The sequence below is a fragment of the Lutjanus erythropterus genome, chromosome 4 (genome assembly GCF_056507025.1).
Source record: "Lutjanus erythropterus isolate fLutEry1 chromosome 4, fLutEry1.hap2, whole genome shotgun sequence".
Classification (NCBI taxonomy): Eukaryota; Metazoa; Chordata; class Actinopteri; order Lutjaniformes; family Lutjanidae; genus Lutjanus; species Lutjanus erythropterus.
Genome location: NC_139320.1, coordinates 8,285,117 through 8,309,748, shown reverse-complemented (window position 1 = coordinate 8,309,748; position 24,632 = coordinate 8,285,117). Strand labels below are relative to the sequence as shown.

At 38.7% G+C, this 24,632-nt stretch overlaps 2 protein-coding genes across 3 annotated transcripts; one reads left to right on the top strand and one right to left on the bottom strand.

Moving 5' to 3' along the window:
• Positions 1-8,114: 8,114 nt before the first annotated feature.
• LOC146327449 (uncharacterized) lies at positions 8,115-14,224 on the bottom strand. The gene is given in 4 exon segments (XM_084716267.1): positions 8,115-8,426; positions 8,526-8,653; positions 8,796-8,979; positions 14,150-14,224. Coding segments are annotated over 4 exon segments (699 nt in total).
• Positions 13,626-24,045, top strand: usf1 (upstream transcription factor 1). Of its 2 annotated transcripts, none has more exons than XM_084716879.1 (11): positions 13,626-13,677; positions 14,350-14,411; positions 14,565-14,614; positions 15,210-15,322; positions 17,156-17,269; positions 20,020-20,173; positions 20,381-20,468; positions 20,592-20,650; positions 20,761-20,855; positions 21,237-21,365; positions 23,167-24,045. In XM_084716879.1, the coding sequence occupies exons 2-11, from the start codon at positions 14,404-14,406 to the stop codon at positions 23,254-23,256; spliced, it is 900 nt and encodes a 299-aa protein (XP_084573005.1). In that variant the 5' UTR covers positions 13,626-13,677; positions 14,350-14,403; the 3' UTR covers positions 23,257-24,045. The 2 variants fall into 2 exon arrangements, with proteins under 2 accessions (XP_084573005.1, XP_084573006.1); XM_084716880.1 differs by lacking the exon at positions 13,626-13,677 and adding an exon at positions 13,684-13,890.
• The last annotated feature ends 587 nt before the right edge of the window (positions 24,046-24,632 follow it).

Below are 24,632 nucleotides of genomic sequence, written 5' to 3'. Positions count from 1 at the left end.
TATGGACAAACATGGCTTTTTGAGAGTTGGAGGTCGTCTCCACCATTCAAGCCTTGATCAAAGTGAGAAGACCCCTTTGATTATTCCTGGGAAACATTACATTTCAACTTTACTCGTCAGACATCACCATCAGCAGGTTCACCATCAAGGCTGGCTCTTTACTGAAGGAGCTGTCCGTTCAGCTGGCTTTTGGATTGTTGATGGGAAGAGAAAAGTGAGCAGCATCATCCACCAATGTGTAACCTGCAGATGGCTTAGGGCTCCGCTGAGCATCCAGGAAATGGCCAGCCTCCCAGCAGCTCGTCTTTCAACAGAACCTCCCTTTACAAATATCAGGTTAGACGTGTTTGGCCCTTGGAATGTCTGCTCATGCCGGACTCGAGGGGGCCTTTCACACAGTAAACAGTGGGCTGTCATCTTCACTTGTATGAGCATAAGAGCTCTACATATGGAAGTCAAAGAATCCCTCAACACATCCAGCTTCATCAATGCACTAAGGCGTTTCCTTGCTGTGTGTGGACCAGTCAAAAACATTCATTCAGACCATGGCACCAACTTTCTTGGCGCTTGTAAAGACTTGAGGATACCTTCAAACATTGACGGCACAACTGTGAAGACTTACCTGTGAGACCAAGTTTGCTCTTGGACCTTCAATGCTCCACATGCTTCCCATTTTGGTGGAACATGGGAAAGGACGATTGGTCTTTCAAGGAGAATTCTGGAGTCCATGTTCCTCCAGTTGAAAGACAAACTTACACATGAAGTGCTGATGACCTTCATGGCAGAAGTAGCAACCATTATCAATGCCAAGCCTCCTGTTCCTGTGACAATTGACCCTGATGATTCGTTTATTCTTACACCAGCTGCTCTTCTTACACAAAAGACGAACATTGTTTCAGCTCCTGCGGGTGAGTTTGGAGCTTCAGACCTCTACAAGAGCCAGTGGCGTCAAGTCCAACACCTGTCCAACACATTCTGGGACAGGTGGCGAAAGTAGTTCCTCCTGACTCTACAGCCGTGCAAGAAGTGGCAGTCAACTCATCCAAAAATCAAACAAGGAAGTGTGGTTCTCCTCAAGAACAGCCAAGTGCCAATAAATGATTGGCCTCTTGGACTAGGAACACAAACCTTCCCAGGCAAGGATGGGAAGGTGCGCCGAGTCGAGGTGAAGATCATTAAACCAGGAGGATCTACACTCTTCCTTAGACCTGTCACAGAGACAGTGCTTCTTCTCTCTCCAAATGCCTAGGGAGAAGAATTGTCAAGGACTGTTGAGTGGCATGTAATCATGCCAGGCGAGGAGTGTTTTGTTACAAATAAGTTCTTATGTTAAAGTCTTCAAGTCTTATTCCTGTTTTCTGCAGTATTTTTAGGTGTTTCAGAATTCTGTTGTGGTCACTTTAAGAGTCACGAAGTCAGTGACAGGATGTTATGTCATGTGACCAGTAATCAGGAAGAAAGGGAGCATGGCTCTCAGTGATGTTGATGTATTGCTACTCAAATAATCCAGTGCCATCTGCACACGACTCAGGACTAAAGTAGTATCGTCATGTATATGTTTGTTTAATAATTACTTACATTTGCAGTGCATTATTTTTGGGACAATGTTAAATTCTGTGAGGTTATTTGTAGATATTTACAGAGTTATTGTTGCTAGTGATTACATTGATCCTAAGTTTTTGGAAGTTCATTAAAGGACTGTTACACATAAATACATGAACAAACAATTGAATTTTTTTTTTAAATTATGTTATATATTACATTTTTAGTTAAAAGTACGAGAAGGACATAAAAGCTTCAACGGTAAAAAGAAAACGAGAATTTAATTCATATGTATATCGAGTTAATATTGATTTATATTGTAAATATTTGTACATGTTAAAATCGAGCACAGGGTTAATTTTGCTTTCTGTATGTTTTAGTTTCACCTTTCTGTGCAACATCAATAAACCTGTGGGCAAGAGAGCAACAGTCTTCAGAGTTTTGATGTTGGGAAAGTGTTTTCCTGACTGTCAAGTTATCAGACAATTGGACTCGAGTCGACTCGAGTCGCAAATTTGACGACTTGCAACTCGACTCGACTTGGAGGGTCAGAGACTCGAGACTCGACTCGACTTGAGACACGACTAACGAGCCCCTCCCGCATCACTCTTTCACCTGACTGCTGCTCTCTCCTCTCTCTCCTCCCCCCACGCGCGCCCGCTTCGCCACGGTGCAACGAGCCCCTCCTTCACCTGACCGCTGCTCTCCTCCTCTCTCTGCCTCCTCTCTGACAGTCGGTCAGCTGTTCCTGTCAAAAACATGACGTGTCGTGGCTTTTATACCTATGGATGTTAACATTAGAGCTGGACAGTATTACGTTACAAGGCTGGTAAACATATAGCTTCGCTGTTTGTTTTTGTTTTGTTAGTTCTTTTTTACCCTGCGCTACGTTGACTTTGCTTATGGTCATCACCTTTTTAAAAAATATTTAATAAATCTCTAAAGCCTCTATTGCATCGGACTTCTACCGACCGCACATAGAGCATAATGAACAAAAAAAAGTTTGATTGTGTGTTTTTTTTTTTGGGGGGGGGGGGTTCTGCACTATATTAAGGACAACTGGGGGGCTATTATGATAACTCAAATATTAGATTTTTTTTTCCACAAATAGGCCTGTTTTGAAATATTTTAAATAATTACTCCATAATTTAATGTTTATAGTTTCTTTATCTATGGTCCTGGCACCCCCTGGGTCCCCATCTACCTTGGTCTAAATGATCAAACATGTAATGTAAGAATAGATAAAATTAACAGCTTTATGCTTTAATCCATGCAGACTAGACAGCATGCTCTTTTTTGGATGAGGAACAATAGTGAGAGATTTGACATAATCTGTGACTTGACTTGACTCGACAACCTTGTGACTTGACTTGACTCGACATAACCTTGGGACTTGACTTGACTTGCCCATGACAAAAAAACTTGGGACTTGCTTGAGACTTGGACCGAATTACTTGATACTTGCTTGGGACTCGGATTGGAGGGACTTGTGCAATTGTCTGCAAGTTCTATACAGCACATATAATGAGGACAGCACAACTATATATAAAATATTTCCACTGCTTGACCTTTCTTTCAGACAACCTTATCTGATTGGAAACTGCAGTTATATCAGTCAAATGTCTCCACTGGCCAAATCACAAATTTTAGCTTGGAAAGCATGGGAGCTGCTGGTCTACTGCTACCTTAATCAGATAGTTTATTGTGTAACTCTGATGAATACACTGTCTGTGCATAATTGCATCACACAACTCCACATCAGATAATCCCTTTATTTAGTGCCAAAATCAAAGAGCAAACAACTTGTTGTAGTTTTATGGGAGGTTATGTGCTGGACTATCGCTCAATTAGGAGGCAGACATACTTAGATACAGACAACACACAGTCATGTCATTTTCTGTATCAGTTTACCTCTGTCGGGCAGCACGGTGGTGCAGTGGTTAGCACTGCTGCCTCACAGCAAGAAGGTCCTGAGTTTGATCCCCCAGCTCCCCGGCTGGGGCAGGGCCTTTCTGGGTGGAGTTTGCATGTTCTCCCCGGGAACATGCGTGGCATCCTGCGTGGGTTCTCTCCGGGCTCTCCGGCTTCCTCCCACAGTCCAAAGACATGCATGCTAGGTTGATCGGTGACTCTAAATTGCCCGTGAGTGTGAGTGGTTGTCTGTCTATGTGGTAGCCCTGCGATGAACTGGCGACTTGTCCAGGGTGTACCCCACCTCTCGCCCAATGTCAGCTGGGATAGGCTCCAGCAGCCCCGCGACCCTTACGGACTAAGCGGTTACAGAAAATGAATGATGAGTTTACCTCTGTCTGGTAGTGAGTAGGATGTGATCCCGTTGTCCTGTGTAAGGAGTGAAGGGCTGCTGGAACTCAAGGAGCTTCTGTGTGGAGGATGAAGCGGTCCTGTAGCTCAAGGAGGAATCATTTGTGGACAATGAGGGGGTTGTGGAGCTCAGGCAGGGGTCCTGTGTAGAAGGTGAGGGGATCCTGGAGCTCGGGGAGGGGTTCTATATGGAGGGTGGGGGGTTGCTGGAACTCGTGGAGGGGTCACAGCTGCTGGTCATCCTGGGAGTCTCTTTTGACACCTTGATGGCTTCACCAGTGTTGCTGATGGTGTCAGGTCCTGGTAACAGGTTGCTGGTGTCAGTGTCGTTGTTGTGACTCCTCTGTCTGTGCTGGACTTTCTTTTGGTCCCCTTGGCTACTTTTTGTCTTTTTCCTGGGTGACTCCAGCTTTGTGCTGGCCTTCCTTTTGTTTCCTGTTTGTTTATGAAATAATATTGCTATCATGTGTCTCAACCATCATGTCAACTCTGTAGCTCTTCTAAATCAAAGCTAAACAAGAATTATGGCTTAAAAATGTATATTTTGATCAGCATTAAGAGAACTCTGAGACACTTTAAAAAAAAGAAAATGTCTTCTCACTACAACTATGCTGTGAAATGAAAAAATGTAACATTTTGTCAACCCAGTCAGATTTTCCATCTGATGTCTACATTTAATAATAATAAAAAAAAATGTCATCACTAGGAGACTGGCCCATTACAAGATTTAACAGCCAAGAGTCTGATCTTTTAAAATAGATTTTCCAGCAAAATTGAAGAGTAAAACTCAAAAGTTTTGTCCCAGTTCTCAAGAAAAAGGTGACTAACTTCATCTCAACCTGCTGTGAAATTTAAAATTCTGTGTACATGTGAATGTACAGAAATATTGCAATTAAGTAAAATACAATTACTTAATATCCATAATAAAACACTTAATATATTTTGCCCAATGAGTACATGCTGATAAAACTATTACTTGAGTAAAATTTTGAACGCAGGACTTGTTAAAAATGTTTTACTTATTACCCTGATTTAGTACACAGCCTACCTGCAAAATCATATCAGTTAGAACCTCTTCTCGTTGAAACATGTCACAACAAAGACAGATTATAATCCGTTTCTGACAAAAATCAACGTGTTTCAAGATTTTTCCTGATACAAGTCTCTCATTCTTTGTCTCAATATACAAATTACTGCACTAAAATCAGAAAGAATGAATGTAACTGTAGAAAATACTTGCAATAAAATAATTTACATTGGAGATGAGTTCAAATGTTTTTAAAGCACCTAATGACAGATATATAACTTATTTTCAGAAAAATACACTGAAATGACTGGATAAGAAACATTTTTGCAGCTGTTAATCAGGATTTCACACTCACCTGAATCGTCCTCGGAGTCACAAAGAGTCTTTGACGTCTTAGCCACCATCTTGTTTTGTATGCCAGTTCAATACCAATAGTTGTGAAAATAAGTTCCTGTAAATAAGCAGAACTTGTGTGTAACTCTGCTGATATGCTGAGTGTGAGTGGATTTGTGTCTCTGAAGATTGTGATGAGTTCCATTCTGAGATATGACATCACAACTGAATGAATTAGCATATGGAATCCTTTCAAGAACTGCTTATAAAACAAAACAATCCAAGTAAAAAAAAACTGAAAAGATGAATTTATTGGTTATTGATTGGTTCCCTCAAAGACAAAAATAAAATTCCCCTCTCAGTGATACACTGTAAATCCTCCATTATGCTGAAACCTTGAAGTAACTGATCACTTGATATAAAGATATGACTTTAATGTGTTTACTTTGATGAGGTGTTTATTTAAGAAAGATCATTTTAAAGCTGCATTATTATGTACACGTATGCAAGGCTCTTAAAGCCACTGAAAACTTGCCTAAAAATAGTACGCATATATGATATCAACGTTTAGTTTCTCATGAAGGATCCGGAAAAATCTGAATTAAAATAAACGTAAACGTAAATAAAATAAAATAAACAAATTTTGCTGGTTAGATCATTTTTCAACATTGTGTGGGCGTGTCACCTCACATTTGATTGACAGCTGCCTCGGGAGTCCCAACACAGAAGGTAAATGATGTCCTGCTGTGGACTGCTGTAAACACATCCAGCAGCAAAATGTATTTTAGATGTTATATATGTATATATATACACTAGCAGTCAAAAGTTTGGACACATCTTCTCATTCAATGTTTTTTCTTTATTTTTATTATTTCCTACATTGTGGATTCATACTGAAGACATCAACACTATGAAGGAACACATATGGAATTATGTAGTAAACAAAACCTTGCCACAAATAACCAGATGAGGGCAGTAAACAAAACCATTGTGTTTAGCCCAATTCACCTTCATAACTTGAACACTGGAGGGCACTTGCATTGCCTTGACAATTTCAGAACCTCCTTTTACCATTTCTTAAAGACACCATTTTTCCAGGACCAATGTCTAATTGACTAAAAGTTGTTGATAATTGCCAAATATGTGCCATATGATGCTGGTGTTTTTTGGCCAGCGTTTTGGTAATTTTTTTAAATGACTTGAGCTGTTTCTTGAAAAAAAATTGTGCTTGCCTTCATAGCACATGCATCAACTATGAAGTACGGTCCTATTTTCTGGATGCAGCGGGGATAATGGATAAGAAAATGGTGGTTCTCGGTAGAGGTTACCAAATCTCCAAAGAGAAGCGGAACATTCCTCAATAAACACCATGACTGAGCTGCATTCAGTCCCAGCTCATTAAACTCTCCACCTAAATTCACAGCAACTGGCCTATTGTTTCTCTCCATGAATCCATAATCAAAACTTTGTATTCTTGAATTCAGCTCCCCCACTGTAACATGTTGTTCTTTAAAATACAAAAACAATAGCTTCAGTTCATACTTCCAAAATGTCATGCATCACATCAACTGAGAAGTTCTCAGTTGTGTGAAAATATGTCAATGAATGCAATGAACTTGACCTCTTCACACCAAAAACATAAGGAAGAGATGGATTATGAGCCATTTCTTGACAGTGAGCAGTGTGGGTGTCTTTGGTGCACACTATTTTGGAAGAATCTTCAGAGAATTCTGTTTGAAAGTCATCTTTTTCAGCTAAACAAAATCTGCAACAGTACCTTGCACTGAAAGACTCCACCAGACCAAACAAACTATGTAACCCTAAACCCATCCATATAATGGAATCTCAATACCATCATTCTCTAAAACTTTAATGTCTCGAAAACAGGAGCAAGAATTTCACTAAAACTGTACCGTTTAAGATCTTGTGCATGAAATAAGGCACACAGGTGTATGTTGGCCAAGATAGAATTCCATTTTGGAGAGACATTTCTTAAGGTAAAATATATTGCACCCAATTTATGAATAGAACATTTGGATCTGCACTGTGTGCTTTTCAGTTGAAAACAGAGAGTCTTAAATAGAGATCCATCACAAATATCTCTGAGTCTTGAATCATCAGTGTCTGAGTTTTTCAACATTTTGGCAATACCCGACTTTTAAATATCAACTCCAATGTAGATAAAATTGGAACATACATGAATTTATCTTGAACAACTATCTGATCATATGTTTCAGTCTTTTTATTTCGCCTTGTGTCAAATCTTGAGCCAATTACACATTCAACTGCTTCTACAGTTTCCCACTTGCCTGATAAAAATTTTGATCGCTTGTATTCTGAATTAAGAATTGTGAAAGGATTCTCTAACTCCTCAAAACATGCTTCAACTTTCTTGCACGTTTCAGTTTCTCTTTCATCACTAAATACATGCTTAATGACAGTTTCTTTAGCATGCTGCTGGATATCTTGAACAATCTCTTCCATGGAAATCACAACAGAGTTCAGAACACTTTGGCCTACACCTGCTGCCTTTAATTTAGAAATTACAGATGCACAACTATTTACAAGGTGTGTAGAAGACACTGCGGAGTTTGCCTCCAAATGTTCAGATGATATGTTAACATCAGTGGCATTACACTCAACACTTTGGTGTGGTGAAAAAATCACCTTCTTGAACAGAATCAAATGAACTGCTTACATGGCACTTATTTAGATGCTTTCTGAAGCCTGAAAAGCTACCAAATGAACATGAGCATCCCTCTTAGCCACATTTAAGATGAAGAGTCCAGCCAGTACAGAGACCATGTATTACCTTAAGATCCTTTATAAGGCTGTTTGGTTTCCCACGGTCACTTCTGCAAAGAAAACACCTCACTGTTTGATCTTGACACTAATGCACCATTCTTGCTCGCAACTCTGCAACTCTGGGAGTTTCCTTCATTTCCCCAATGTCAATATTGTAAATGGTTGTTTGCGGAAATGTGAAAAAGTTAGCCAGGGAGGAGCTGTATGAGGTACCAAAGACGTAATGGTCCTTAAAAAGTTCGTCAAGGGCCCCTACGGAACCTGTTGCCTTACATGGAAATGCATACTTATCAATCACAATAAAGAAGATGCCGCTTCTTGCGGGTCCCTGAGCAAGGAGGTAGGGCTGGCTGCTTTGACTGATGTTATCGAGGTGCTGTTGTACACTGGTTCCAGCCTACAACCAAAAATTCAACAGAAATATTTAGTGACAATAGAGCACTGTGCATGAAATTGAGGTGATGAAAAGTATATTTTAAACAACTGTTCAGCATACTTTTATGAATCTGATGAGGTGTTCCACAGCCTGACATGCCGACATCTTCCCTGGCCTCTTCCTTCCTTGTGCAGATGGTGGCAGCAGACGGAGGAGCAGCAAGATGGCGGACATGTCACTGTCCCAGGCTAAAGACCAAAAAACGTTAGGTTAGCATAAAGATAAGATGAGATAATATAAGATGTATTTGTTACATACACAATTATACATAATACATAATACAATGTGCAGTTATTGTGCTTGTTTCCAGAAATAATAAAATAAAAAGACACAGTGTAAGATATAAGAAAATATATCATATATAGATATATAGTCACATTAAATCCAACAGCTCTGTGGTGGGTACCAGTCCATGGCTTTCTGTTATCACTTTTGTCTTGAGATTGGTGGGCCACTTCTCTAAGAATTTGTTGGCTGTGGCCTCCCCAAACAGCAGTCGGAAATCTTGTTCTATCTGTAAAGCAAAAGTACAGTGCATAGAAAGGAGTGAAGAGAGACACTGCATTTCTGATGCCCACTGATGTGTGCACACATTTGTGAACTTAAATTATTTTCTGTTTCTATCTTTTAGCCCTTTGGGACAATATCTGACAGTAAAGCTATGAAGATGTCAAACAAAACATGCAGCAGCATATTCTATTAAAACAAAAAAGGGAAAAAATAACAACCAAGAAAAAACAGCTGAACAAAGAGTAACGTATTAATGTGCTTATATTGTTCCATAACCTGAGCCTACTTACCAACTAACGGTCCACTCTGATTGCAATTCACTTGACTACTGTGAACAACAAGGCAAAGTTGATATAGTTAGGTTGTGATTAACAACTCCATCATCATCATCATCATGCTAAATTATCATCCCCAGTGTTTCTCACATAATTTGGAGGAACTATGGTGGGTGGTCTGGGGCCATGCTCCCCTATCAGAAATTGTGTACATTTTAACTCAAATGGATCATTCTGGCAAAATTTAATAGTCTATGGCAAAGACAAAGTAGTTCCTTCTAAGTCCATTAAGTAGTAGAACAGAAAGACTTAAAACGTGTCTATTTTAGTAGGAGTCCAAGGGGATCCTTTTATTATATTTGACTGGGAAATTACATGCTCAAAGTTGTCCAGTTCTACCCACTGTAAACGTATGTTATACTCAAGCATTCGTTGTCGCTTTATGGGTGAGCATGTCTCGCTGTGCATAAGCACCACTTTACAGCTTTATTTTACTTTATTCGTCAGCGAGAGCGAGCAACAGTACGGTATGCGCGGTGCAAAGGCTGTGGCAGTGTGCAAAAAGCTCCACTGTCTGTGTAATGTTAGGCACCACTTTGTCCACTTCAGAAAAGGGACAAACCGGCATTCAGAAAAAATACGTAGTTAACATGTTACATACTGCAGGTGCATCTTAACTCAGTGAGAACATGTCGAACTTACGAAATGCTAGCAAGTTAGTTGCTAGTTGCATGTAGCTACTCAACAGTGTCATCCAACAGAGAGATAGATGTTGACAACACATCCTTAGTTGAAATATAATTATTAAACAATGTTGCGGACACAGGAATGTTAACGTTACTTACCCGACTGTGGCACCACTCCAGACTACTCCCATGGCATGTTCCAGCAGCTCATTCAAGACGTCATGCAGACTGGCGTGTAATCATCACTCTTTAGAGTTGAATTTTTCACTGCATGTCTGCAGAATTTTACACTTCTAACTCTGCTCTTAGAGTGGATTTACTCTCCTTATAGTTGTGAATACTCTATTTATGTTAAAATAGGTTGACACCTAAAGACTTGTCTGTTTTTGCTTCAGCTCGACACTCACTGGGAACCCATTCGCCTGCCACCTCAGCCTGCCATCTGTCTCCAGCCTTGCCCTGCCTGCCTGCCTCTGATCCATTCACTGGTACTCGTTTGCCTGCCTACCCTGTTTCACCTGAGAGTTCTGCATCCACCCAAGACGTCCATTCCTGTTTTTTTGACAATGAAACCACCTAAAACTGCTATCCAGGTCTCGCTTTTGGGTCCAGTTCTTTCAATTGTATATAACAATGGCATACACTAAAACCAATAAATACATTTAAATGTATATAATTTCAACTATTGAACCAATGGTTTTATTTGCACCAGTGGATCTTTGATTGAAGTCATTAAATGATCAGTTTAATGAGGGGAGTGTCATGTCAAACTCCTTGAGAAACACATGTAAAGATACTGTAAAAAGCAACAATTAATGTGTGTTTTGAGGTTGTCACATCACAGCAACATGTGTTATTAACCACCAAGCCACCAACTATAAAACAAATGTGAAGTATATAACATTAGGTCTCGAGATCTCAAGATCTCAGTCTTTTCACATGTTCTAACATATATAATGTGTTTCAGACAAAAAACTTCCATTTGCCTTTACAAGGACTTTTAAGTCAACATGGCTGCAATAGATATATAAAAAGGTGATATTCATCCCTCCAGAAGACACAGACCAAAGTCTACAGCAGCCATATCCTCAGTTTCCTGCCTACATTCTCACACTGGCTCAGGGGTAATTTCAAACATCAATTCTTTCTGAATATTAATCACTCTATGTTGCTTAAATGTGTGTGCTCAATTAATCAATCAATTGTTTGGTCTATAAAATGTCAGGAAATGGTGATAAATGTCAATCGAAGCTCAAGATGATGTCCTCAAATGTCTTGTTTTGTCCACATCTCAAAACCATTCAGTTTACTGTCAGAGAGGAGCAAAGACACCAGAAAATATTCACATTTAAGGAGCTGAAATCAGAGAATTTGGACTTCTTTTAATAAAAAAACCCAAAAAATACTCATAACGATTCATCAGGTAATAAATCCTTTTACAATCTTGTCACTTGAAAAATAGGTCCAAACAGACATACATTTGTGCACTCTGGACAAGTCCCCAGTTCATCGCAGGGCTACTACATAGACAGACAACCACTCACACCTATGGGCAATTTAGAGTCACTAATTAACCTAGCATGCATGTGTTTGGACTGTGGGAGGAAACCAGAGAACCTGGGCAGACACAGGGAGAACATGCAAACTCCATACAGAAAGGCCCTGCCCCAGCCGGGGAGCTGGGGGATCAAACTCAGGACCTTCTTGCTGTGAGGCGGCAGTGCTAACCACTGCACCACCGTGCCACCCTGACTTGATTTCATTATTGATTAATCTATTGATCATCTTCTCTATTAATGGTAAAAAAAAATGGGTGATCAGTGTTTCCCATAGTCCAAGTTGACATCCTTGAATGTCCACAACTTAAAAACATTCAGTTTACTGTCAGAGAGGAGTAAAGAAACCAGAAAATAGTCACATTTAAGAAGCTGAAATCAGAGAAGATGAACTTGTTCTAATTAAAAAAAAAAAAAAAACTCAATGATCAATCAATTATCAAAAGAGATGTAGATTAATTTAATAGTTGATTAATAATTAACTGTTGCAGCTCCAAGTGTTTTATGTTTGTTGTCAGGTTTATTAGTTTGTGCAGCCGTTCATTCCTTTGTTGTGCACAATTTGATTGACTGATTGATTTAAAGACAAACAATTGTGGATTTTTCACCCAGTGAAGCATTTTGAGCCATGTTAATGAACTGGCAACTGTGTGTGCACTGTGCTTTTTCTTATTTGGTAAATATTTTTATGAATTTATTGACAGGACAGCTGAAGATGTGACAGATAATGAAGAGAGAGAGGGGAGTGACGTACAACAAAGGGCTGCAGGTGGGAGTTGAACCCCCAGCCGCTGCAGAGGACTCACAGCCTTGGTACATCAGTGTGCAGTATACTGTTCTTTATTTAAATTTCTTCCTCATGTTAAATTTGTATTCCAACTAATAAGCCCCATTTTTACTAAATGTATCTGTAATCTGATTACATAATTTTTTGTTTGCAGCTATAATAGAATACAGTTACCTTTCTTCTACCCATATTATGTAATCCCATTACACATAATCCATTACTCCCCAGGCCTGTGCCGATGATCAAATCACAGTTGCTGTCCAATGTTTTCTCTCCCTCTGATTCCAGGAACATCTTTGAGTGAATATCATCAGAAGACCACTAGAGGGAGACAATTACCAGGTGGAGACTCAGACTGGGGACTGAGACAGAGAGAAGTGACAGTGCGGTGTGTGAACAGGCTCTTCCTCCAAACACACATCTTGGTTCTCTGACATATGTCTTTGTATTTTCTATATGATAAGAAGTATGTACCAAGTTTTGCAATATATTACAGTGTCTCATGATATTGTGAGATATTTTCTGTGCAGTGTTGCATTTGCGACACAAACTAGTGCATGGTGCTATTTATTAGTTCTATCAAAAACATTTACCAAATGACAACAAAGAGGGCTTTTTTCATAATAAATCTGATATGAATATTGGCAAAATTTTTCATCCATAAAAGTAAATTTACCAAAGAATTTGACCATTTGTTGTTTTTGTGAAAGATGTTGAATATGTTAAACTTCTCTCTCATTCAGCCAACAAAAGGATTATCATAACAATTTCTGTATGTTTTCTAATATTCTTGAGTAATGTAATGCACCCTGGCTCTTCTGTTATGTCTCCTCTCCTCCTAACTTTGTTTTAAAGATATATAAAGAAATTGTCAAAAAATGTTCTCTTGTTGTTCCTGAATAATAATTTGAGTATAACTGCTCACAACAATGTCTGTGGATTATCTTGAGTTACTGAATCGTGATTTCTGGAAAGAGGTATTGCTGTTGAGTTTTTAAAATGAATTTTGTAACTGCTTTAAACACCACATGCCGTGTGACTTTTAGTTCCAATTTATTCAACAAAAGGCAGACATCTCTACGGGTGATATTTGCATGTATCTGCAGTTCACACCAGAACAATCTAGAATGGATAAACGGCACTAGAGATCTTAAGAAAAATGTGTATTTTTAATTTTGGGGGTGAAATGTGCCTTTAATGCCCCAGCTACACGAAAATTTAACTGTAAGAACCACTGATCGTGGGTCAGATATTCATAAATCGTTTGACTAGTACAGTATAGGTCCAATAGTTATCTACTGATCTGGAACCCGGTGGAATTAATTTCCTGTTGCGCATGCGTACAGCCGTCATAGACGCTGGTCTGTTGACAAATATCGGGGGAGGGACCACTGCGGCGTAAGTAGATCTTTGTTCAGACAGAGAGATATTCAACATAATTAAGCTCTGTGCGCAGAATTTAAACCGTAAAATATAATTTCACATCGCACATTTTTGCTAATGCGGACACAGTTCTCAGAGAGCTAGCGGAGAGGAAAGTGCTTTGTTAAACATCTGTAAAAACCGCTGGGGCCGAATGGTAATATAGCAGAAAGGAAGAATCGGTGTCAGGTTAGTCACAGTTAAATAAATGATATCCGGTTAGAATCACCAAAGTAAAATACGTGTTGACGTTCATTTTAAAGTTAATGTGAGTGAAAGAGCTTAGACGTCAAAATGCACATCGTATGTGGAAAGTATTTGAGGTGAATTAAAACGCGCCTCCACAGTACTGCTTTTCATAGCGCAAATGAACGACCACGCATGTTTTGTTGGTGCGTTCAAATGTAAGGCCTTTATTTTGAAGGCAAAGGCGGACAGTTTCCGTTACCAGCCGTGGTAAACTTTCGCTCTGACTCAGCTCGCTCAGCTTCACAGCTAGCAATAAACAACCCCATTCTAACATCGTTACTGCTTGAATCTTCTGCTTTAGGCTCCTTGACGTTCAAAGTCACATCAACAGTCGATATTCTGTCGTTTCGAGCAAAGTTTCTCCCGGCCTTTGCTCAAACTTATGAACTTGTTTCACAGTCTGGCTGTGGGAGCGAGTGAAGGCGGTCTCCTCGTCCAAGACTGTCGGCAGAAATGAAGAGGTGAGTGTCGCGGTAACAAGCGCCATTGCCAACTAATATCAACTGAAATACACTGAAAGACTGGGCTACAAGTCCACTGACTAGTTAGTAATTAATTTAACAGTTAGTTAATTTAACCACAATGACTCCTCTCTTGTGTTTTCATGTGTGCAGCCAACAGAAAAGCCCTGAACCAGATGGAAGCGTTACTGTGAGCGAGGAAGGTAAACGAAACTACCCATTACTATCACTATTACTTAATAAATGAATATCACTATCAGTGAAAATGTATTTAAAGTTATTAAAATGAACGAAAGAGGTCTCATTACATTTATATGTGCTTTCATGGGTCAAACACTCAATTTGGTGTGTGTTCAGTCTTTTAATGTTATCACACGTTTCTGTGTTGTCGTATGTCTTTGAATTGCTTAATGAAACATTTTAAAGTCGCTATGGGTGTTTGTACTGAGACATTATAACCATGAAAACATGCTGTGTATGTGGCTGCTGTATAAGCCTAAAATTTCTTTGCACTCTTTTCAGTTATTACCCTATAGGAGCACACATGCTTGCAAGTTTATGTCTCAAACACGAATAATATGGCTTTAAGATGTCTTAGAAGGATAATTTGGGTTATTTGAAGTGGAGTTGTTTGAGGTACTAATCAATAGTTAGTGTATTACCTACGGTAGATGGCAGTCGAAACAAAAAAAAAAAATCAATCTCAGTGTAAGTAGATTATTTCCCTGCTTCTCTAACAGTTGCTGTCAGAAGTTGGCATCAACATTGTTGAACATTTTGCGTGACGTGCTTTTTCAGGGTCCGTGGCCACGGCAGAGGACCCCGCAGCCATTGCCACCATTCAGTCTGCCGCCACCTTCGCTGACCAACCCATCAAATATCTCTTCAAGACAGAAGGAGCAGGCGGCCAGGTAGGAGTTTTGACAAGTGTCACTTCAAATCTGCTGAGGCATTCTCTGACTTTTATTTTTACTAAGAGGCACTTGAGCTGACATATTCACACAAAACCACTAGGGCTGCACAATTAATTGAAATTTTATTAAACTGCAATATGGCCCTTTTTTTTTTTTTTGGCAATTTACAAATCGCAGGAGATGCAATATTTGTTAAAGCCAAAATGTGTGTCAAAAAACAAAAAGAATGTTGTGAAGCAGAGATGTCCTGTTTTACACATCAGATTATATAGACTTAAACAAAATCTCAATTTGATACACATTCCTGGAAAAAAAAAAAAATCACAGTATAGTCATTTTAACATGTTTTTCCAATCAAAATAAGATAATGATGAAAAAATAATCATTGCCTCTACTATCACAAATCATATTGTAATTGCAAAACCAGTCAAAATAATCATAATTAGGTATTATCAGGGATAATTTTCCTGGAAATACTCCACCCAGACAGCAATCAGCATACTTGATAAACCCTCACAATTTTACTCAGAGACTCACGTTTTCAGTACCTTCTCCTGGTTCCTGGGGTCACAGTTTTTCTGTAATTCTCCCAATTTCTGAATTTTTTTCCTTTTGTGGCACTGTAGAGTGATGCTAAAAGTCTACCGTTTCCACATGGACACACAGACACAGATATACACAAAATATCGTTTCCAGGCTGCTTGCAGCTGTTATATCCAGTTCTAATCCATTCTCGCCCCTCTTCTACCTCAGTGACTGAAAGACCTAAAGTAAAATGTAGAGTAGTAAGAAAAAGAAATACTCAAGCAAATTTCAGACATCCTGTAAAGAAAGTTTTAAAGAAAATGGGCTTGTTCTTTCTAAGAGCAATCAAACTAACATACCCTGAGAAAAAAATTATTTTTATTTTATTATTGTGTCATAAAAATTGAAGATGGACTAGATGAGGCTAAATGCTGTGTTTTCCAGAGAATAAGTGCCAGTTACAGATCATCTGCAGAAATCTATTAACCAAAGAAATGTGTTTTTCTTGTTTTGTTGTTGTTCATTAGTTTTTCCTCCCTATTTTTGAGATCTCAAGGTTGGCAAGTATGGCAGTCAGACAGACCTCAGCATGACAACACAGTGAAAATAGATTTTGGATTAATATTGTAGTTACAGAACTGTTATGTAAAGTCACACTGGAGTGAATTTGAGTCAAATATTGTGAAAAGAAATGAAATCTGATTTAGATTTTTCGACTCGTTTAGTTGAAGCAAGTTAAATTGTTTCCCAAATGTCACTGTAGACATCTAACCCCTGAATCCACAGGATCTTTGATTGAGGACTGTAGTCTAAAGGGACCTCCCGACCACTCCCTGCTCCACCTCACCCCCTAAAACAAAGAAACAAAAAGTAAGTGTCAAAAGCAGCTCCTCTGATTGGCCAGTCATCACATGGTCTCCCCCTCAGGCTGTCCTTGTTGGTCAGGTTCTCGAGACTCCTGGTGTAGTCACAGCAACAGAGTTTGTCATTTATGAGCAGACAAAAATTGGAGTTCGACTTGAGTTTGTGCCAGAAAGGTATGAGTAAAACACACACTGCAGGTTTTCTACTGTTTGAATACATGCAAACTGATTTCACCAAGCGCATGTCTCATCTGAGGCTTCACATTCCTTGATAATCGTGTCAGTATGTCAGTCACATTACCTCCTGGTCTCAGTACTCATGACCCACTTCACTTAATGGAGGCCTAAAAGTAGAAGTCAGATTGAGATTCTCTCTGTTGTGCACTTGTCATCTCAGTGATGATGAAGTATTGAGCACTCAGTGTGATGTGTTGCGTCCCAGGTGACCTACAGAGTGATCCAGGTGTCAGATGGCCAGCTGGAGGGTCAGACAGACGGAGCTGCAGCAGTCAGCCTGGTCACTGGTTTCCCTGCAACCACACAGACCGTCACACAGGTGAGAACAAACACAGACCAACAGCATGAGCATCAATTACTGATCTGTATGAAAGACATCTGCTCACTTTTTACACATATTCATCTTTCAAACTGATCTGTTCAGGACTAAAATTAATTGACAAGTGCTATATTATTTCAAAACAGTAGAGCAGATAGATTATTGATGAGTCAAAAAGCCACTAATCTGAATTTTAGACTTAAAATGTTCTAAGTCTCAAAAATGTACAAATTTTATAAAGGCATAATATGCAACAATTTCCTAAAAAATAATGTATAAACTCATATGAACATAGTAGATCAAAATGCTGCAGACTTTCAAATGAGAAAACTTAAATGTAAGATAAATAAGTTTTGACTTTCTTGGATTTTTGTCTCAGTCTCAACCTGCTACACAGTCACTGTCATGCACGGAGCTTGCTCACACATCATCCATGATCACCAGTGGTTACAAGCTAAATTGAGACTGAAAATAACTTTTTTAAAAACACTGCAATTGTGGCTCCAAACGGGAACTATTAGAGGAGCTGCTGTGTTTAAAATGAAATGGACATTGGTGAACTTGTGCCTGTGCTGGTGGCTACTTAAGAAATGCCAGTGAAGTCTCCCCAGCACTTGCTGCCACCAAACAGCCCGAAACAGTTAGGTGGTACTTGGAGAGCTCAATATTTTCTGAGGTGGTACATCGTCTAAAAAGTTTGAGGAACACCGTTCTGTGGTATGTGCCGAAACCCTGTCGTCTGCCTGTATTTCTTTATGTTTCACTTTATTTTGCCGTGCTCTGGACGTTTGTCAACCAAAACATTGGTATTTGACGTCCTCCTTTTTGGCCTGTCATCAATCAACTCGCAATTTCCAGTTGTCTGGTTAAAGTGCTCTCTGTGGCTGGTGTTTGTACTCTGGCAATATGTTGTTGTTCAGCGGTGTTACAGGGTGGGGCTTCTCTTATCTCTGGCTGAGTGTGTCTGTGGTTCTCCACACGTCCAGCCGAGCGATAACATCTTCTCTCTAGCTGATCACATCACATCAGATTCAGGAGTCACGTTCTCCATGTTAAATGTTCATTCATGTCATATCATTGATTACCCAGTATTTTTAACCAAGACATCCAGCTGCAGCTGTTGGTTAAATATTTATTTGTAACTGACATTGAAGTGAGCATACAGTACTGGTCAAAGGTTTGGACATGTCTTCTCATTCAATCTTAATTGTTATTATTTTTCCACTCTTTTGTAGATTAAAACCGGAGACATCAAAACTGTGAAGTATGGAATTATTTGGAATTATGTAGTGAGCAGAAAATGTGAAAACAAGGCAAATTGTTAGTTTAGATTCTTAAAAAGCAAAAAGACTCAAAGACACTGTTTTCTGCATTTGCAATCAAAGATTTAATATCACTGTTGTTATTAAATCTTGCAAGTGCAGAAGACAGTGTCCTAGAGCCATTTTGCTTTTTGTCGACCCATGGTCTTCTCTTACACACCTGTAGGCCTATGAATCTGCAAAAGTTTTTTGCTGTTTGATATTTTAGATTTTTTCAGAGTCGCCACCTTTTATTTTGATGACAGCTTTGCATTGAATTTGAACACTGAATGAGAAGTCTGTCCAAACTTGTGACTGGTACTGTAAGTGTCAGACTCAGGATGGGCAGATATCCAGTATTAAGGGGCAAGATGTGTAATCAGGATAAGGTTCAAAAATCCTTGAACAGAACATCCCTTCCATTTTGTCCCTTGGTAACATACAATATGTGTGCAAATATAACTTACATAATGCAACACTAACCTCAAAACACATTTAAACATCATACACATGTCTTCTCCTGTTTGGAAAAGAATAACTTGATATAGATGAGACGACAGCTTGAACAGGTTAAGTTAGACCCTCCCATCACTTGATTGATCACCAGTGATGGTCACCAGGTATTACAAGCCACTGATTAACTGACCTCCACTTCTGATCTGGAACAAGACCTAATCAGGCTACTGATATTTTTCTGTTTCTAAGGTGCAAAGAGTGTACTGATTGTACTTCATGCTTCTAACAGGAGTGAGACGCTTCACCCTGATTCCATTCTCAAAAATGGACTTTGCATTCAAGTGCAATTTTTAAATTTGTGTGCATATTTACTGCAGCTTAATTTCCCCCTCACTTTATTTATGGCTGCTTTTTTCAGTACATTTTATATTTACTTTCTTTTATTTTAATCATGTTTGGTGTAAGTTATATTTGTATTTTTTGTTTCTTTCAAACTCAGTTGTTGTATATGGTAGTTGCCTGTAGTATACAGTATTTTAGTTATTTAAAGTTACTTATCTATACTATGCATCCGTTGCTGTATTTCTGCTGCTGTGAAACTTGAATTTTCCTGTGTGCGATCAGTTAACATCATCTCGCTCTGTAGCTGGGGTTCATCTTATTTATAACGTTGAGTTTCTGTTACTGATCTGATCAGATCCAGTCAGCCTGCTACATCACTGATATGGCTGATATGACATTAGGTATTGAAAGCAGAAACGTTGTTTTAGAAACTTTAGAATCTTAAAGATGAAAGTCATTTTTTCTAGTAAAACACTTAGGTAGTTTTATGTGGATACAGTTATATGTAACGATGGTTACTCACAGTTTCTGTCTATTCACTTGACTGAAGCTTTCATTTTTCAAAATTCTTGATAGATCTGATCTCTCATTTCTCTTGGAGCTGGTGAGAAGTGCAGACTAACAGTGCAGTTAATGTGTCTTTGGCGTCAGGCTGTGTTCTCCCAGTCTGAGGGATTGGAGGGTACAGAGGGCGCAGAGACGCAGTACACCTACTACCCCGCCACCATCGCAGATGCCACCACAGGAACCATGGTGACCACAGTGCAGGCCTCTGACACACTGCTGGGCCAGACCACACCCACAGGTAATCACTGCCCAGATTTGAGGCCTCGGCTGTGACAAAGCGTCATTTGCTGAAACTTTTTGTGTTATACAGTAACAATGCCATTTTGATTTAATTGAAATCAGTATCAAAATAATCAATCGACTATTTTCAAACCACTTGTTCTTCTTAAGTTTCCCATAATTTAAAGGCTTCACAATTATAAGTACTTAAACTTTCGTTTTACAGGGCAGCTTTATGTGATGATGTCACCCCAGGAAGTCTTGACGAGTTCCAATCAAAGGACAATCGCACCTCGCACTCAGCCATACATAGCGTAATTACATCTCAATCACAGCACTGCTGCATATAATTGAAAGTTTTCAATAGTAGGAAAATCTAAAAAATACATACAACAAGTCAAGCTAACTCAACAGCTTTGTTTCAATCCATTCTCCAGAAAGCAAGAGGCTCCTCGGGGTTCCAGAGACGAGAAACGGCGAGCCCAGCACAACGAAGGTAAGTGCTCACATCCAAGTGTGTCATATCGAAGGCAGAGCTGCATTTTTAGTTTTCTGACCAGGTATGAATGTAGAGGAGAGTGTAAAATTCAGATGTTGTTCTGTCAGTTGAGCGCCGGCGCAGAGACAAAATCAACAACTGGATTGTGCAGCTGTCGAAGGCGATCCCAGACTGTAACATCGACTACACCAAGACAGGACAGGTGAGCTCTGCTCAGACTCACTCTGGATTTCATACTGGCAAAATGACAAATCCAGTCAAAGTATGTTACTCTTCAGATGCACAAACAGTTTGTACAAGGGATGTTAATGACTAATCATTAATCGCTTAATCACCATTAAGAATGGAACTGATTATAGTTTAGTTTCTCATTTAGAATCTCATTTAGTCTCACTTGGCATTGTTTTGTCTGGCAGAAGCATTTGTTAAATAAGGAAACTTAATCTTAAAATGAGAAAAAAACAAGGGGAAAAAATGAAAATAAGAAAAAACAAAAATGTAAAAGAGAAAAAAATCCCAAAAGGACAGACCGAGGCAATTTCTGATTTAAAAAAAATTAAGTTCCCCTCTCTTTTTGTTTCAGAGTAAAGGAGGAATCTTGTCCAAAGCCTGCGAGTACATCAAAGAACTCCGACAGAGCAACCTGAAGCTGGGAGAAGACATCGGTGCTCTTGATCGGCTCAGGATTGACAACCAGCTACTAAGACAGGAGGTACGTCCGCATGTGTCTGCAAGTATTTTGGGACTAAAGCTTCCAATTGTTATTACTTTGTGTCACTGTACAAGATTTGAAATGATGACTGTTTAGATCATTCTCGGTCAAGTTAAAAAAAAGAAAGGAATGGCAATGATACAGTGTTTTCCCCAGAAATATGTTTTTGTTTTTGTCTGGAAAAAATCAGTGAAACAGGCAGATTAGTCTGTAGTATTGTGTTAAATGCTGTGTTCTGCTCTCTGGCTGCCATCAGTCCTGTCCTGGCAGGAGCTGAAGTGAACACATGTGCACACTGACAATGGAAATGGGAATGTGTGGTTGACTGATGTTTGGTGTTTGGGTCTGTGTGCAATGTTGAATTTTTCTGGTTCTTTTTTTTACTTTAAAACACCAGAAAAACTGGTTTGACCCAGCCTTTTGGGTAGAAACTGTTTTTATGTAACTGTATTTTATGTTTTATGTCCACAGACTAGATGTGAAAATGCTGTATCGGTATAAGTTTATAATTACAAACCAACAACCATTATGATAAGATGTAATACACCATGTAGTAAAAATCTGAAACACATTATTTTCATGTCATTAATTTGATCAATCGTTACATTTATTGGTCTTTAAAATGTCAAAAAACTGAAAATTTTCACTCAGAATCCAACATGATGTCATCAAATGTCTTGGTTTCTCCAATCAACAATCGAAGGCCCAAATATATTGAGTTTACTGTAAAGTAAGACAATACAGCAATCCTCACATGTGAGAAGATGAACAATCAAAGGTTTGTCATTTTTGTAGTTTTAAATTATTTTTAATATACTTAAAATGATTCATTGTGTATCATAATAGTTGCAAATAAATTTTAATTTGATGGAATAATTTTATTTTATTAACTAATTATTGCAGCTGAAATTGATTTCATAGAGCAGAGCCATTTGAAATGACATCCAGCAGTATCATAAACCTTATCTCAGTGGGATGCATTGCATATATTCTCCACATGTAGTCAATTCTACAACACATTCTAGACATTTCTTTTCTAAAATTGGTCAAAAAGTATATGTACACATTACAGTGTTATTGTGCAGGTTTACCAGCAAGTTTGCCGCTCTAGTAGTGGCAGTTGGTAACTTCCTGGCTTTGAATAAACAAATCCTGGTTGAAAGTACACCATTTTTACGCTAAAATTAGCATATATATTTGGGTTTTTTAAATGTGGTTAAACCCGCTAAATATAAGTTTTGCAATTTTGTTTTGTTTTTCCTGATGTGTCATAGTCAATGTCACAAATACATGAGGAAATGGAATTAATAAACAGTAGACAGCAGCATGAGTCTAGTGACAGTGTTACAGTTGTTACTTTTTTAAGTCTTTTACTTCATTCTCTCTCTCAAACTCTTTACCAACTAATTTTGAATGATAGTTGAGCTCTGTTGTCTCAGCTGCAAATTCCAATCCCGTCCATTCAAGTAAAGAGTCGCAGATTTACCAACGGAGGCACTAAATAGATCACAGCATTGCGCCAGAAAAGGGGTGAAAATTGGCCCACCCAGGTGCTATATTTCCATCACTGCTGATCAGAGCTGGTGCTGATTATTGCTAATTGTAGCCTCTCTCTGAAGACAAAAGTCAGATGTTAGTGAGTGTTAGTGTTTTTTTTTTTGTCTGGTATAAAAGAATGCAGCTGATAGCTACATTCTAATAAAAAAGCTATCAGCCCAGTTTCTTATTTCCACAGTTCAACATGACTTACTCAGTTATGACCATTTCATTCTTTTCAACAATCTGTGTTGTTTTTGCTCAGGTTGAAGACTGGAAGTCCAAGAATCAGATCCTGAGGAATCTGCTGCGACAGCACGGCATTGTGGGATCATCCAGCACAGATCCCCAGTGAGAAGCCTGTTGCCAGTGTTCAAAGGGTATTTGAAGACAACCACATTATGATGGGCCAAAAGAGTACTTGAAATGCTTTGAGATACATTATTTGTGGTCGAGTGTGCATGAAATGGGGGGGGGGGGGGTAATGGAATATTGTCATTAATATTCAAATCCAGCTTCTTTGCTAAATAGCACCCTTCAATATTATCTTTGAAGCTTTTTACAACATTGAAGTCCTTTGCCTGGTGAATGCAACCCATTCATAATTACATGACGCATCTGAAAAGAGGAAAACTTCAACATCAAGTTGAGTTTCAGAAGTCAGATCAGTTGAACAAAGCCCTCATTGAATGCCTTCCTCCACAAACATTATGATTGTTCCTTAACCTCCAGTACAGTAAGCTTGACAACATGACCAACTTCTCACGTCAGTTTCTTTTTCTTAACCTCTGCAGTACTGTGCTTCTCTGTATCAAATGCACTCATGTTAATGTCCCAGACAGAACTTGTATTCATGCTTTGACTTGTTTTCATCATTTACCAACATCACTTTGACCAGTTGATGCCGAGTTCGTCATCCAGTTCATAGTTCAGCTCTTTTGCTTTGTATTTTTGTAAGTTTCATGAAACCTCACTGGGGACAATAATTGCATTGCAACAATGTAACTAACTAAATGAACGGGGGTTGGTAAGCATTGTATCGTAGGTAGGCTATGTATGTCTTTATAATAAAAAATCTAATAATATACTGTATGTCATAAACCACTTTCAATTGTGTTTATTAAAGTTGGTAAATTGGTTAAAAGATGTAGAATGGTTTTTATTATTGCATCTTAGTTGAGTAAAGATTGTAAGGACGAGTGTTAGGGCCAAGCATGAGGGGGGAAAAATGAGAGGAAGATTTTTATTTTGCATCATGAGAATATTATAAAGTTGAATAAACAAACGTGGAATAGAGTGTTAAGAATGTTGAGAATAAAGTTGAAGTAACACTGCTCATCTCATTTCTCCACATGGTGTTTCAATTCTGCTTTTTAACACGTCAGCTTTTTTTTCATAATGCAAAAGAAAACCAAACTTCTGATTTATTTTTTTTCCTTGTGTCTGGCACTAATTCTGAGAGTTCGACTTTATTCTTGACATTTGGACTTAATTCGCTATTTTGATTTCAATTTTGGTCTAGGCATTATGACTTTATTCTGGACATTTTGCATTTTTCTCAACTTTTCAACTTTATTCTCATAATGCAAAATAAAGAAAAGTTTCTCTGAGTGAGCTTTTTCTTATGCCTGACACAATCCTGAAAGTTTGACTTCATTCTTGATAATATTGACTGTATTCTCAAATATTCTGTACTTTATTCTCAAATTCTCAAAATGCAAAAGAAAAAAA